This window comes from Columba livia, chromosome 2 (genome assembly GCF_036013475.1).
Source record: "Columba livia isolate bColLiv1 breed racing homer chromosome 2, bColLiv1.pat.W.v2, whole genome shotgun sequence".
Lineage (NCBI taxonomy): Eukaryota > Metazoa > Chordata > Aves > Columbiformes > Columbidae > Columba > Columba livia.
This window is the reverse complement of record NC_088603.1, coordinates 34,183,207-34,197,230: the sequence shown is the minus strand read 5'-3', so window position 1 is coordinate 34,197,230 and position 14,024 is coordinate 34,183,207. Positions and strand designations below refer to the sequence as shown.

At 41.5% G+C, this 14,024-nt stretch overlaps 1 protein-coding gene across 4 annotated transcripts in view; it reads left to right on the top strand.

The window, feature by feature from the left end:
* The window catches only part of RAPGEF5 (Rap guanine nucleotide exchange factor 5), a 162,622-nt gene extending 153,220 nt beyond the window's left edge, over positions 1 to 9,402 (top strand). For all 4 annotated transcript variants that reach the window (XM_065051278.1, XM_065051280.1, XM_065051279.1 and 1 more), the window contains 2 exons: positions 2,139 to 2,193; positions 5,657 to 9,402. In XM_065051278.1, the coding sequence (XP_064907350.1) occupies positions 2,139 to 2,193; positions 5,657 to 5,775 (174 nt within the window). In that variant the 3' untranslated portion in view covers positions 5,776 to 9,402. The remainder of the gene's footprint in view (positions 1 to 2,138; positions 2,194 to 5,656) is intronic.
* The last annotated feature ends 4,622 nt before the right edge of the window (positions 9,403 to 14,024 follow it).

Here is a 14,024-nt window from a genome sequence, read left to right as displayed (position 1 = left end):
GCTACAATCCTGGCTTCTTTTTTATTCTTAGACCATCATGGCCTCAAGAATCCTACTGTAACTGAACTTGGTTTGACATGACATGATTGCAGTGAAGACAGAGTTAACTCAAAATATAAAGAAGGGAATTTGCAAAGAGAATAAAATGATATTTTTTTTAGTTCAGGAATGCTACCTGGTGTTAGCAAAAGGTGAAGGGATTGCAGTGATTCATCTAGCTCCATGCTGGGTAAACTCTAGAATAATGTTAGGTTGATACTTAGTACCATACCCACTTCCTCAACTAAATCTGAAGGAATAAATGAAAACATGGTCTTATGCATCTCAGGGTATTTCCATGATATTTACTGAGCTGCTTCACTAAAATGTGGCTTCTTCAAGTTTTTTTTTTTTTCCTCTAGTCAGCTGTCACCCATATCCTATCAATGTCTTAGCCATGCTCCAGCAAACTCTAAATAGGTCAATGGTCATTACTATTTTAGACAACACTTTCTTACCTAGTGCCTTTGACTGTAAGGAGTGTGAACACCCAGCTGAAGATTCTCAACCTCCATCCCCCAAATATCTGAGTAACTCCCAATCCTGAGTTTTTCACTATCCTCAGTTAAAGGAGTGCTAATGACCCTGTGGGTTTAAAGGCCATGAGAAACATGTGTTACTCATCACCCTAACTGTATGAAAGCACCTGTTTAAGCAGTCAGGAAATAGCACTTGCTTTGCAGATCAATTGGCTGATCTTCTGTATTAGAATTGCATCCCAGAGAGTTGAAAATTAACAGAGAGAAATTAGCCTAATTAGACTATTAAAGCCAGGAGATTTGGGATTCTGCTTTAAGAGAGTGTTACATAAAGAGATTCCTAGGAGCCAGTCTTGGGATGGATTGCTACTCTGACAGACTACAAAGAAGAAACAGCAAAGAATGACAGTTTGTGTGATAGTGGGGTCTCTCTTACTTCTGAAAGCCGAATGCAAAGGGTATCATCTGGAAAACATCACAGCAGCAGCAATGGTAGAAGTTGTAGCTCTCCCAGTACTCACACTATTGGTCATGAAATCTAGATTGTCTCATTAGAACTGCATTATAATTAGTGTAAGAATATCAGCACGAGAGATTGCATGATTTCATGGCAAATGAAGCACAGCAGGTAACAAGAAAAATTATTTTGATTCACTGATGAAAGGAATATGAAGTTCCCATTAAATTTGCTCTTGTGATAAGCTTTTCTGTGGAAAAGTCTTGTAAGCCACGCCCAGGGTGTTGAGGGATGAGCTGTTCTGCGTCATTCTGGTCTTAAGCATACTTTGCTCAAGACAGTTAATCCTTTCCACCTCTGTTTATTTTTGAGGGAGATGTGAGAAGAGCATCAGCTGTTTACATGAGCTATTATACCATTCCTGTTAACTGCAATTTGCTTTAATTAGTTACTAGATTGGGTGAAGAGTTGTCACAGAAGCAGTCAAATAAAGAAAAGAAAATTAATGCCTCAAGAACTTTATGGGTGAAAATGCATACTCTCCATTGAGTTATAGTGAACAATTCCAGTTTTTGTTAAGTTGAAGACCCAAGTCTGACTGAGAAACCAAACTTAAACCTTTTGTTTCTTCTGCTTAGTCTAAGCAAATGACCAGTATCCCTGTTAGCACTATCTTTTCTTAAAATAGCATACCTACAACACGTGGAGACGGAAGGAGAGAGTGCAGACACGTGGAGAGACAAAAGTAGAGGGTGCAGACTATCAAATGCCCTGGATAACGCACTAAAGCTGGAGGTCAAACCCAGGATCACCCACCCAGTCCACAGGACTTCCCTGCTGCAGGCTTGCAGTTTAATAAAAGTCACGGGAATGAAAATAAGCAATTGTTTGGCTGTTTTTCATTCCCACTTTCCATAGGCTCTTAGGGAGTTGTTCTCATTTCATCTCTGTGATATCAGTAATGACCTTCTAGACTAACCATGTTTTATCATCTGTTATCACTAGAACAAAGAACAAAGTTTCTCTCCTGCTGTCTTCATTTTCTACCTTACTACAGTTGCTTTTTGCTGTACAGTGTAGGGCAAGGAGAATTTTTCATGCTTATTTAATGACAGAATCCATCTGAGATTTTTGCAGTGATGTTTTATATCTTTTCTTTGCAGCACATGATTGCAGATACTGTTCGGTCATTGAGACATTGCAGAAATAACCAGTTTGGTGAGCAGCCAAAATTTGCTACTAATTTTGCTTTTGTACAGTCTCAAGGGTTTTTTGTTTTGGTTTGGGGTTTTTGTTGGTTTTTGTTGTGTTTTTTTTTCCTTGTTTGTTTTGTTTCTTGTTTTGTTTTGGGTTTGTTTGTTTGTTTTTTTTTGGGGGGGTGTTTTTTGTGTGTTTGTTTTTTGTTTGTTTGTTTGGGGTTTTGTTGTTTTTGTTAGCTTGAGTTTTGTTTGTCTGGTTTTCCCCTGCTTTCTTTACACTTGCTTATGTTTACTACAGCAGCAAAACACGATTGACAATTATTTAACCAACTGGCAAGAGGGGACATCGTTGTTGGAAGCTCAGTATAACAGAAACCACATTTGGATGAAGTCTTACGTTACAGAATGTTTGTAGAAACAGCTTCTAAATTTTTTAGAAATTATTTTCCTGCGAAGATTATCATCTCATCAAAATAGTGTGTAAGATCTGTGCCAGCTGCACTTAATAATGGAAGCCTCTGATGTACACTCTTCTCACTTTCCCCGCTATAACCAAGTTGGCCCAGTCTCCTGCTAGTCTATGTGTTTTGGTAATGGATTCACAGCTCTCTTGGCTTCCAGTAGCTAAAAGATGGTATTTATCACCATGGCTTTTCACTAAGAGCAATTGTTTGCTTAGTTTGGGTTCTTAAGGACATTTCACAAAATAGTAGAAGTCTTGACGACACTTAGATCCTGTGGGTTTGGTGAAAGTAGTTTGAAGTAGTTGACTAGGTAGAAACGAGGGGGTTGTGTTCATACCTCTGTTAGGGGAAGCCTGCAAATAGAGCTCTGCCTGCTTTAGATGCTGGAGGATTGATGCCGATGGGAATGGTCCCAAGTGCCTCAGCTGCACCTTAGAATCCAACCCTAAGGGACCCCATGCCAGAAGACCCCAGCTCACTTTGTTTTGCTGTTCACAGAAGAGAAACCTTGTTTTAATCCTTCTCAGCATTTCTCATTCTTTGCAGAGGTTAAACACAGGAAGGGGGATAAACTCAACACTATTTTAGGAAGTGGTTAGTTTTTAAGCCAAACCCACTAAACATGTCATTTATTGAGGCCACTAGAGCCTCTTTTTCAAAGAGAAGTTCAGAACCATGCTGCAGCCCTGGGGAAAAGAGTTTGAATCTTTGTTTTTTTCCCAGATGAATTTTCATCATTATTATTATTTTGTGTATTAAAACCATGGAGAATGATAAGTACTTTTAAGAGCTTTGCTGAACATTTGTTCTATAGAATTAGCATGTGTATGTACAGTCTTTTTTCAAAAAACAAAAGCTGCTCAGTATTATTGTTCTTGTGTTATTTTATATTTTTATATTTATATATTTAAATATATATATAGATATTAAAGAGAGGGAGACTGGTAAAGGGAGAAGGACGTGCCTTTTGTTTTTGTTCTGTTAAACCAGATGCTGAAGGAAATATTGATTAATCCAAACAAGGCCTCTGTAAGTTAGAATGTCTCTTGTTTGGCATTATAAATACAGCATCGGTTCCTTTTAATGATGTGAATTTATTTTGCAGCTTCTCTGCAAATCTTTCATCTTGTTATTTGCCTTTTTTTCCAAGTGGTTTTGTAAGTGTTGCAGCATAAATCCAAGGTTAATACCTGAGATTTATCATATAATCTAGTAGTTTGAAGTACATGATTGTTATTTTATTTTACCAAAGACTTGATTTATGGTGGAGCTGACATTTAAAAAGCAGCTTATACAGACATCCCTGTAGGCATTTTTTTTTCTTAAATTCGTTTAGGCATGAAATGAATTCACTGAATATTTATTGAGACTTTATGGACAGTTTCCTCTTCTAGTGGGCTTATTTTGCTCCCAGGAATGTGAATCTTTCTACTGCATCAGTTCTCAGATTGGCCTAAAAGCAGCGGTCCTCTCACTGTACGAAAGAATTGAAACAAAACTAAACAAGAAATATTATTACTGTTTATGAACTGTACCATGTGTATTAAACTTGCAGGCCAAAGTCTTTCCGGATTAGAAACTGGTTAGGTTCCAAGCAAGACTGAAATGCCTTTTTAATGGAAATAATACTTTTATATCTTAAATCGTGAAAACGAATAGTAGCATTTCCAAAACCAGGCAAAGCAGCCTGAGAAAATAACATAGTTCAAGCTCTTATCATTTCAGGTATTAATGAGAAACACAAATGTTTTGCAGAACATTCAGCACAGCTGCTGGGATCCTATTCCTTCAGAACGAAAAGGTCATCTCTGTATCCCGACACGAATTTATCATGTTGTCCTGTTCTCTCCCACATTTCTCAAGTTAAATAGCTGCTCAGACACAAACAGCTGCCCAGGAGCCGCAGGCAGAACTGGCTGCGCTGACATCCCACGTTACCTACAGAGCACCATGCAGCGCTCTTTAGAAACAAGAGGGATGCTCGGTTCCTGGAAAGTGTCTGGTGTAGCTGGAGAGCGTGGAGAAAAGGATGATCATGAAACAAAGGAGAGGGAGGGAGTGTCTGAGTTAAGCTGATTGGTTCAGGGAATTTTGAGGGGTTTTCTTTTTTTAATTTATGGTAATGTTATTAAAAATTCCTTGAAGACATGGACAAGAACAGAGCACTCCAAGCTTCACTCACTTGTCAGCAGTCACCAACGCGTGGGAAACATTTCTGGTTGTTTTCTCTGCCTGTCTTGATGGGTCTCGTGGCCATGGACTTGGCTTTTCCACTTCCACTGGTCATCAGCCATGCTGGAGGGTTTCATGAGCAGCAAGTTCCCACAAGCCAATGTTGGGAGTAAAGCTTGTAACAGAAAACACCTGCTGTTCAAGCCACCCTTCAGTTTCTCTGTTCCACAGCTAATTCCTCTTGCCACGTAAACTCCCGTGAAATGGCAGCATGACTCTTGGCTTTGTTACTAAATCAGAAATCAAAAGCATAACAGATCAAAACGTGGGAGCCTGTCAGAGCAGCTTTGAAGAGCTTCTGTATCCGTCTGCTGCGCTGTCACCTTTCACCTGCTCTGAAGGAAATTATACGGGGCCTGCTGTCTTGTGTACTTGTGTTAAGGTTGTTTAAAAGTTCCAGGCTGGGTCACCCATCCGTGCTCAGGGTCCCGTTGAGCTGCCAGAGCAGCACAAAGGAAACCTTGAACCACCACACAGGGGACAGGCTGTTTGCGCTGCCAGCAAGAGTAAATCTTCCACCTGGGAAGAGTCAGGTTCTTGCCATCCACTTGTCCCACATTTGTGCATACTGGCTGCCCAGAATTGCCTGCTTCTTTCTTCTCTTTTCTGTATCTAGCTGTTACCTCATGCATTGCACTTCAACAACAAGTCCTTTGAATCACTGGCTGTCTTTTTATGACTGTCTAGCACCTGACAGTTTGGCATACCAGGGACTTTGTAACATACAGGACAGAGAAGCAGACAGAGCATGGCTTTCTGATCCATCCCCTTTCTCCTGTTTTGCAGGCAATGAAGTTCCTTCAAAAGAGCATCATGAGCTGAAGCCATACGTCCATCACCTGCATGTCATCGACAACCAGCAAGCTCTGTTTGAGCTTTCTCACAGGATTGAGCCGCGAGTGTGAGCATACACAGCTTCATATAACCTTGTAACTGCAGCACTTTGAATTAAGTGAATGTTTATGCCAAGCATGTTGCTTCCCTATATAAGAACAGTTTACTGAGTTTTATCAGTAGCTCACACAACATACGCAGGAAAATCAGGCAAGAGCCAGCAAAGGAGTTACTCACAGAGCGGCAGGGCAAACGTGGTGCCATCCATGCTAGTCACCGGGACAGGAGGGAGCGGAGCAGCATCCTTTGAGCTCAAGGAGCTTGGTTTCTGTGGAAACATTATTTGGTCCAGTCTAGCTTTCAATGCAGATTCTGCCAGTATTAGAATGAAAGAAATCATCGTGTCACAGCAGCAAAACATTTCAGCAAGCAACATGAGGCAAGAGGATTGATTCTCAGTTCACCACAGTACGTACCTCGCGAATTCAAGGCTGCCAAAGTGTCGTTGCCAAAAATACTGTGCAATCTGTGCAGCTCCTCCGAGTCCACTGGAGGATCTCATTTGAGATAAGTGCAGACAACCAAGAATGGGAATATAAAAAGAAAACACACCAGATGAAACTCAAGAGTACATCGTGATGTGGAGGTCAGCAGTAAACAGTTCATACTGTTATGGCCCTTTAAGAATCTGCTGTAGGAGCCAATCTGCTTTTGTTGCAATTTATGGACACAATTGTTTGTACACTGAAAATGTGTTATTTTCTTCCTTTTCAATTGTCTCAGATTTAGCATCAGCTCCTGCAGCTAAAGTGTTACAAATTATTATAGCAGGAGATTTGTTTTCTGCTTGGATTACAGGCTCCTTGGTGTCTATTCAGAGACAATGCCTAGATCCACATGCATTCCTAACTCACCTCCTGTTTCAGCAGGTAAAACTTCACCTAATTTGCAGATGCTTCTAGTTTTCAAAGAACAAAAGGGTACACCTCACAGGGTACCAGTGTAATTACCTGCAAACACACCAGGTTCTCAGCATCAGGGTCTCTTTACTGCTCCTGTCCCTCTCACACCTCTCCCCTAGCAATTCTCATGTAGCTAAAAGTACTACTTCTGAGTGTGTACTGAGGCAGCAGTTTCTAAAATCTTGTTTACAGCTGACCTGCATCTAAACACAACCATCACTGTTGGTCTGGTTTTCAGTGCTAAGAAGTTGTCCTGAAATAATCTAGTGAATGCCATGGGTGATGTGCAGCATGCCATGCAGCCTGGCATGTGTTTGTACACTGACTCACAGTCATGGTCCCTTTGCAGAGCAGGGAGGATACTTTTCATTGCTTGCCCATTTCTATTGTATGTTTTCCACATGAGGAAGACTACCAAGAAAACAGTCCTTTACTGAGATGTGGGAATACTGAAGTAGCATGTTCTTCATCATTGTGTTATCTCTGGTTTAATGGGATTAAAAAAAAAAAAAAAAGCAGCTTTAACAAACAGTCTGGGGCGGAATCTGTAGAATGCATTCAGTTTTCCCATCTGTGAAATATTGTATAGATCTATTGTAAAGGAAACAGATGTTTCAGAAGTGTATTTGCTTGTACTTTGTTATTATCAAATACTATATGATTTTTTTTTTTTTTTTTAGAAAAAAAAAATCTTCTTTTTACCCAGTAAAAAGAAAAAAAAAATAAACTCTTGCTGGCCATGGAGTAAAAATTTCCTATGTTCTTCTGTAGATGTGACTGCACATATTGTAAATAATTCTTTTGTGCAAACAGACCAAAACTATTCAGATGAGTATACTAGCTGTGGCAGGCTCCTTTTTGCAGTGTAAGAACACAAACCAGATACAATTTTTTGCTTGTGTTACTGCAGCTCTTCCTCTGGCCACAGCACTCCCCGAATCCCCACCCTGGCCGCATTACCTGGGTGGTTTTCTGGGTTTCGAGCTCCCTCTTGTGAAATCTTTTTTACTGTGGTGTTATTTTTAGGAGCCTGTTTGTAGACCAGCCTGCATGCTTTAGCACATGTGGTGTAACACTCTAGTCCACAACTTGTTCTGTTGAAATCTGTGGGAGAGGGAGCATTAGGGTGAGAGAGTGGGGCTGTTTCTCAGCTCACTGCATGTGGCTCTGTGATAGTTTTGATAGTTACTGCTGGTGAAGCAGCAGTGGTGCCAGAGAAGAATAAAAAACAAGGAAATGAAAGAAGGGGAAAAAAGTAAGGGGTGGGGGGGGAAAATCAGAAGTGGAAAGATGACTGTGCTCAGGCTTTGATTTGAAAGTATGCTAAAGCCACCTTGAAAGCTCCTCACTCTGCCAGCTCAAAATGGTTGAAGTCAATGGATGGGTTAACTCATACCAGAAGGTTTCAAGCCAGCTGAGGTATTGGCAATCTGCACCTCTGTAACTTTATACTAAACGAGGCAGTGCTTACCTCTTGCAGCTGGCATAACATCAGTTTGAAGGCACATACCCAGCATTAATGTCATTATCTGTGTTATGGCTAATTAGACTGCTGTTTAAAACTTTACAAACTACTTTTCATAGTGGCCTGTGTAACTTGGACGTAAATTTCTGGTCTGAGGGGCCAAAGTGGGTGCATCAATTTCACATTCAAAATATGGACCTTATAACTGTTACCATAAAGGTGAGGCAATGAGTCTAAATCTGTAGCTAGTATGTCTAAGTAAGAAAAGGCTCTTCAGAGTCTTTTTTTCAACGGGTGAGGCATTGCAGAGCTGGGCTGCAGACCAGCAAGCAGTTGAAGGTGAGGTGACTGGGAGCAGAACTAGAAGTAAACCCCATGAAAGGGAAAGCGGACACTATACGGCCTGTGCCAGGGTCTGGCACTGGTGATATTGTGTGACTTTTTTTTCCTTAAGCATTCAGTAGTGCATTTATGTTAGGATGAAGCCCATGAATCTTGTAATTTCAGTTTGTCACAGTCACACCTGGGGTTAAATACTCTGCAGATTTTCTTTAGTAACTAGGAAGAGTAATTAGACAGAACAAAGGAAAAAGCTGGGTCACTCTATACCTCTTTGATGTGGGATTTTGTTGCATCAAATTTAGATATTTCTATGATAAAGCTTTTTGATCCTGGCCCCATCTTGGATAGAAATAAATTGCATTTGTGTGACAGTGGCAAAAAAAAACAACAGGTGTTACGAGAAATAATATGTGCTGCTGTAAATTACAAAGATGTAAATACTAAACATTTTAGCAGAGTAATATTTATTTACATAGCCTATTTATTGTCATCTTATACACTGTTAAATACCGAGATGAAGTCAACGAGCTGAGGTAACAACACCTGCCTGTTTGTTCTCTCTGAGTGCCATAATGCTGTCAGCTTGCATTAAAAGTAATAAAATAGAAAACCCCAAATCAAGGTATTTACCTAACTTCTCAGGGACTACAGCTAGTAGTTATCCACCGTTATGAGACCTGCTATGTATGAAATAATCTGATTTACCAGAATTAATGTTGCCAATGCTTTCCTTTTCATATTTCATGCTTGTCTGCCTCTGTACATATTATCGTGTTGTGTATTTATGAGAGCTAGTAAGCAATAATTTATATGTCAAAATGGCCAAGCAATACAAGGTTAAAACTTGTAGAAGCAACTGTTACACTTATCTTGCATTTTCCAGTGTTTTTTAATATTGCTTTTAAAAATATAAAAACTACCTTGATGAATTCTGGGCTCTGTGCCTTCATGCGTATCACATGTGCTTATTCTTCCTAATGGAATTGTTTTACTTCCAGTCATTCAGTTCCATGAACCCTCACATTTGCCACGTGGGTGCCTCAGTAGCCTGAACCTGTTCAGAGCTCCTTGTCCATCAGAAGCAGGGATGATATTAATGGGGTCTCAGCTGTACCTTATCATTACGGTGCTGTCTAAGAGGGGCCTGGAGCCTCCATGAGAAATCCCTGTGGGAGTGGGGAGGAGTAAATCTATCTTGATATCCTCTGGAGTTTGCTTATCAGCACTTCATCCTCTTACTGAGGACAGCAAATGCTTTTCCCTGTCATCAGGCACCCCTGCTGGTGTGGTTTCCTCTTTGCTGCTCTGCAGTGGGGAAGGCAGAGCCCACGATGGGCTGCAAGTGTGCTGTAATGCAGCTGAGGCTTGTCCTGTCCTTCCACCCTATTCACTTGCAGACCGTAGGAACCCATTAAGCCAAACCTAGCTGTTTCACCCAGGTATAACACTTGGTACTTACAGTGTGGAGTCTGTTCAAAGTGCTTTACAAACAGGCAGTACTTAATCCTCTTAATGCCTGCACCTTAGTCTCAAGCCTGACCTACAAAGCATTGGTGGCAGTATATTAACATACAAGTAGGGAGAATTTTAACTATGGGGTGTTTCAAAAATATGGACCCAATTTCAAAACAGTATATTTCATGATGGCAACATATTAAAATTATACAAAAATTTACATCTAGCAGTAATCTAGAATCTAGCAGTAATCATTTGAGACTCTTTGTCCCACCCTTTTAAGTGCTAAGAGTTTCATTTATGGGCAGTTTGGGGTTGCAGAGATACAGTGATTTCAGTTCTTGAAACACCCTGTAGAATAATTAAACTAGCACAAGCCCAAATTGTTGACACAGCTCTATAATGATGTTTAAAAGATACTCTACAGCCAGACATCCCTTTCCAGATACAGCTGCGCAAGCTGAAGGCTTTATGTTCCCAGCTGTTCATCACTGTCCCTTCATTGGAAGATCATGGCTCCCCACTGTGTAGCTCAGAAGGACACCTGGGGAGTCTTTCCTAGCCTGTTGCAGTTAGTCAGCTGGATTACTTCAAGCCACATATGACTGCATGCAAACAGCTAACTTTACACTGGAAGCCTATCCTTCTGTCCATCAGCCTTGCTGGGAGGTTGTCACAAGAAGCTAGAGTGACAATACCTTTATGATTTGCAAATGGGAAGGTGTAGAGCTGAGGATACCTACCCTACTGCTCCAGCTGTGCTAGAAAAGCCACAAGAAGAGGCTGCTGCACTCCAGATGTTGTCCCTTCAGACCATCCTGGCTTATCTATTCACACAAGGGCTCCTTCATTCCTCTCAAAAAGAGCTTTATTGGCAAAGACCTGCAATTTAAACTGCTTAATGGATTGCATGATTTTTAACTGCAGTGGTTGGAGAGGCCTGTGATGAGTTGTTCCTGCAGAAGCTGTGGAAGGTAAGAGGCAGCAGGTGGGGGCCATTTGCTCTGGGGCCAGCACAGCCTCCTGCACAGAGTGTGACAGACGTGCATGAGGGCACCTGCCTCTTTTTCTGCAGCTTGTCTCTTCTTGGTGGGAAAAAAACCTCTCAGTCTGAAAAACAAACCTCAGATTTTCACCGTGTTTCACATCCCAGTGGGCTTTCATGCCCCACAGAGCGTCTGCCCTGGAGTCCTGCTCACTTCTGCTATGGGGGTGGCAGCTGAGTTACACAGCAAAACCCAGAGAAGGTAAGTCTTCCTCTGGCTCTATGTGTTGTCTACCTCTATACCTACAATGACCACCATTCACAGTGGAGAGTTCTGTGGTGACACCCTACGTGCTACAGTAATACCATTAAATACCTGTAGTTGTAGAAGACTTAAAAGAATAAGGAAGTGCAGTTAATTTAAGATCTGGAGAATTAAGGAGGCTTGCAAAGGTGGGACAAGAGAACAATTTTTGAAACAAGAACAGAAGTGTTCTCCTCTACTTTCTTTTTTGTCTAGAAGATGGTCAGTGGATTTCATAAGACCCTTCTAAAGGTCCAGAGAGCCTAATAAAGGTGAACTTGAGTTTCAGATGCTTTCAGAGGTCAAGGAATGGCAAGGATACAGTCTGCGCACCTTCTTTTAATTTTGATTGCCCATTGCAACGGACACTTATTCAAGGGTGTTTCCAATATGTGTCCCCCCAAGAGGTCTGTACTGCCACTTATCTGTAAAGGCATCATGGTCTTTGTAAGGATCATCACATACTCTGCAAACCCATGCATTTTGGGAACTGACTGGGATTCAGCACATTTTTCCATCCCCCTCCTATCCCATGCAGACAATGGAAGGAGGGAAGGGGGCATCATCTTGAAAGCCTTGGGAAGCTTCCTTTTCTGTGAAGCGTGCTCCTGACTCTTTCCAGGTCCCACTTCCTCAGGACAGAGGCAGCTCTTGTCCTTACATCCTCACTGAGGAAAAAAAACCAAACAAACCTAGCCAACCAAACAATCAATCCCAGAGTTAAATTCATGCATTTAAAACCTAGGAAGAACCTAATTTTGGGGTCAGGAGAGAGAAGAACCATTCAGCAGGTCACATAAAGTCAGCAGATGAGAGGGAAGCTCTTTGTGTTCTCTGATGGCTTTGATTGATTGCATCTGGATATTTGCCTGTTTAAGTTGTTACTTCACAGGGAAAAGCAGATACTGCTGGGTTCATGTATAAGTAGGACTGTTTGTGGGTTGGTTTTAGTGATCTGTATGGTCTTGTTGCTACTGGTTCCCCTCTAGAAGGTTTCAGCTCCACTCTCCATAGTAAGGAGTCAGAACAGTCTTGGGGATGCTAAGAAATAGTGAATCAGCTTAGTTTAGAATGAGATTTGTTTAGGAAACGAAACTTACTTTACCCTTTTTAGCATGAAAATGTAGATTTAGCGATGTAAGTTTAGAGAAGAGCATGAGCAAGACATGGTGTTTTTAAGCAGAACCAGATTAACTAAACCATACCGAAGGACAGTCACCGGGGTGGCCTGCCTTGAATAGATGAGTCTTAAACAATGGTTTGTGCAAGGAGGTGAGTTACAGATTGTGTGGCCTTTGGAACAGGTTTTCTTGCAGAAAGTTGTCAGGGCTTCTAAAACTTCAGCAGCTTGGCTTTTTGTCTTGGTCTCCTGCTGTTGTTGTCACCAGTGCAAGTCCTTTCCTACCCCTAGTGTCAGTAAGAGCTGCTTCAGAGTGACTGCTACTGCTCCACGTAAGGGTATAAAGAAAAAACGGTTACTGATGGCAAACAGCCTCTTTGTAAGCTGCAGTAATTATGCATGAGATAAATGGCACTGCAACTACAAAAACAAACAAATAAAAAAAGGAAAGGAAAAGTCCTGCCGTTGACCCTACTGAATGCTGAGCTGCCTCTGCAGATAAATGAGTTAGGCAGGAGAACTACTTAGCAGGGAGAAGTGGCAGTGGCAGAACTCTCCTATTTAACGTAAGTGGTGAAGTGCCCCTTGAGAGAGGTACCGCCAGCTGTGACAGATGGCTTGAAAGCACAGAGCTGTGCTTTGCTGGAGGGGAATTTACCAGCAAGTATAAACAGGGATGATTCAGACCTAGAAATGACAAAGAATGGTGAGGATCAAACCTCAGATCAAGTGCCTCCCTGGTAAGTTATACAGGCTTTTTACAAATGCTTGTGGGAGTTCTCTGTAACACTAGGCGAAGGCTCGTGTTGCTTCATGACCAATTAAACTCTTACTGAGGCTGCGTGAGCCTGATTCCTGCGTGGGCTTGTCACGTGTGCCTGTCATCAAGCAGCTTGGAAAAACTTTCATCAAAACAAGGCCAGCTGGTGTCATAATGGTGTCTCCCCCTTTCATTCAGAAAGACTGTGTGCAGTCAAGTTGACTTTCTATTGATTTTGGTTTTAAAAACTCTAGATGCTCGAATGTTTGCTGTTAGGCTGAGTCCCTGGCTATGCTTCAAAACTGAATGTACTCGCTGAATCCAGTTTGGAATACTTTAAAGCAGCAAAAAAAACCTGCAAACTGCTTTATATGCTAGTGATGTTGGGCTTCATACAAGGCCAGCACCTCTGGTCATGGTGCAGCACCAGAAGGGCTGCTGAGTGTTGGGTGCCCTGTCACACTCACAGGGAGAAAAACTGCTGTGGCAGATGACAGTTGCCAGCATTGACCTTGGCTCGAAGCTACAGATTGGCTTGAGGCTACAGCTACATGTTCCAGCTTCAGGGCGCATTGTTGGTTGGAGGCCACTTTCCAAGTCCAAGTAGATAATGGTGTGATTGTAAGAGCAAGCAGAAAGGCATAGGACATGACTGGGAATTATCTGAAGAAGTCCAGCATAACAAAGGTAGAACAGGAAAGGGCTGTTAGGGGAAAATAACATGCAAATTTGCTGAAAACTCATGTGTCTAAAATGCATTTAGACACCCTTGTTTAGTGTTTATTTGATGAGGTTTACTTCACCTGAAGTGACATAATTCACTTTACTCTTCAGCAGAAACTCTTATTTAAAAGTATAATGTGGTTTAGCCAAACAAATTTGATTTTCTGCTTTTTACTAACTTGAATTAAGCCTCAGAGCAATTTG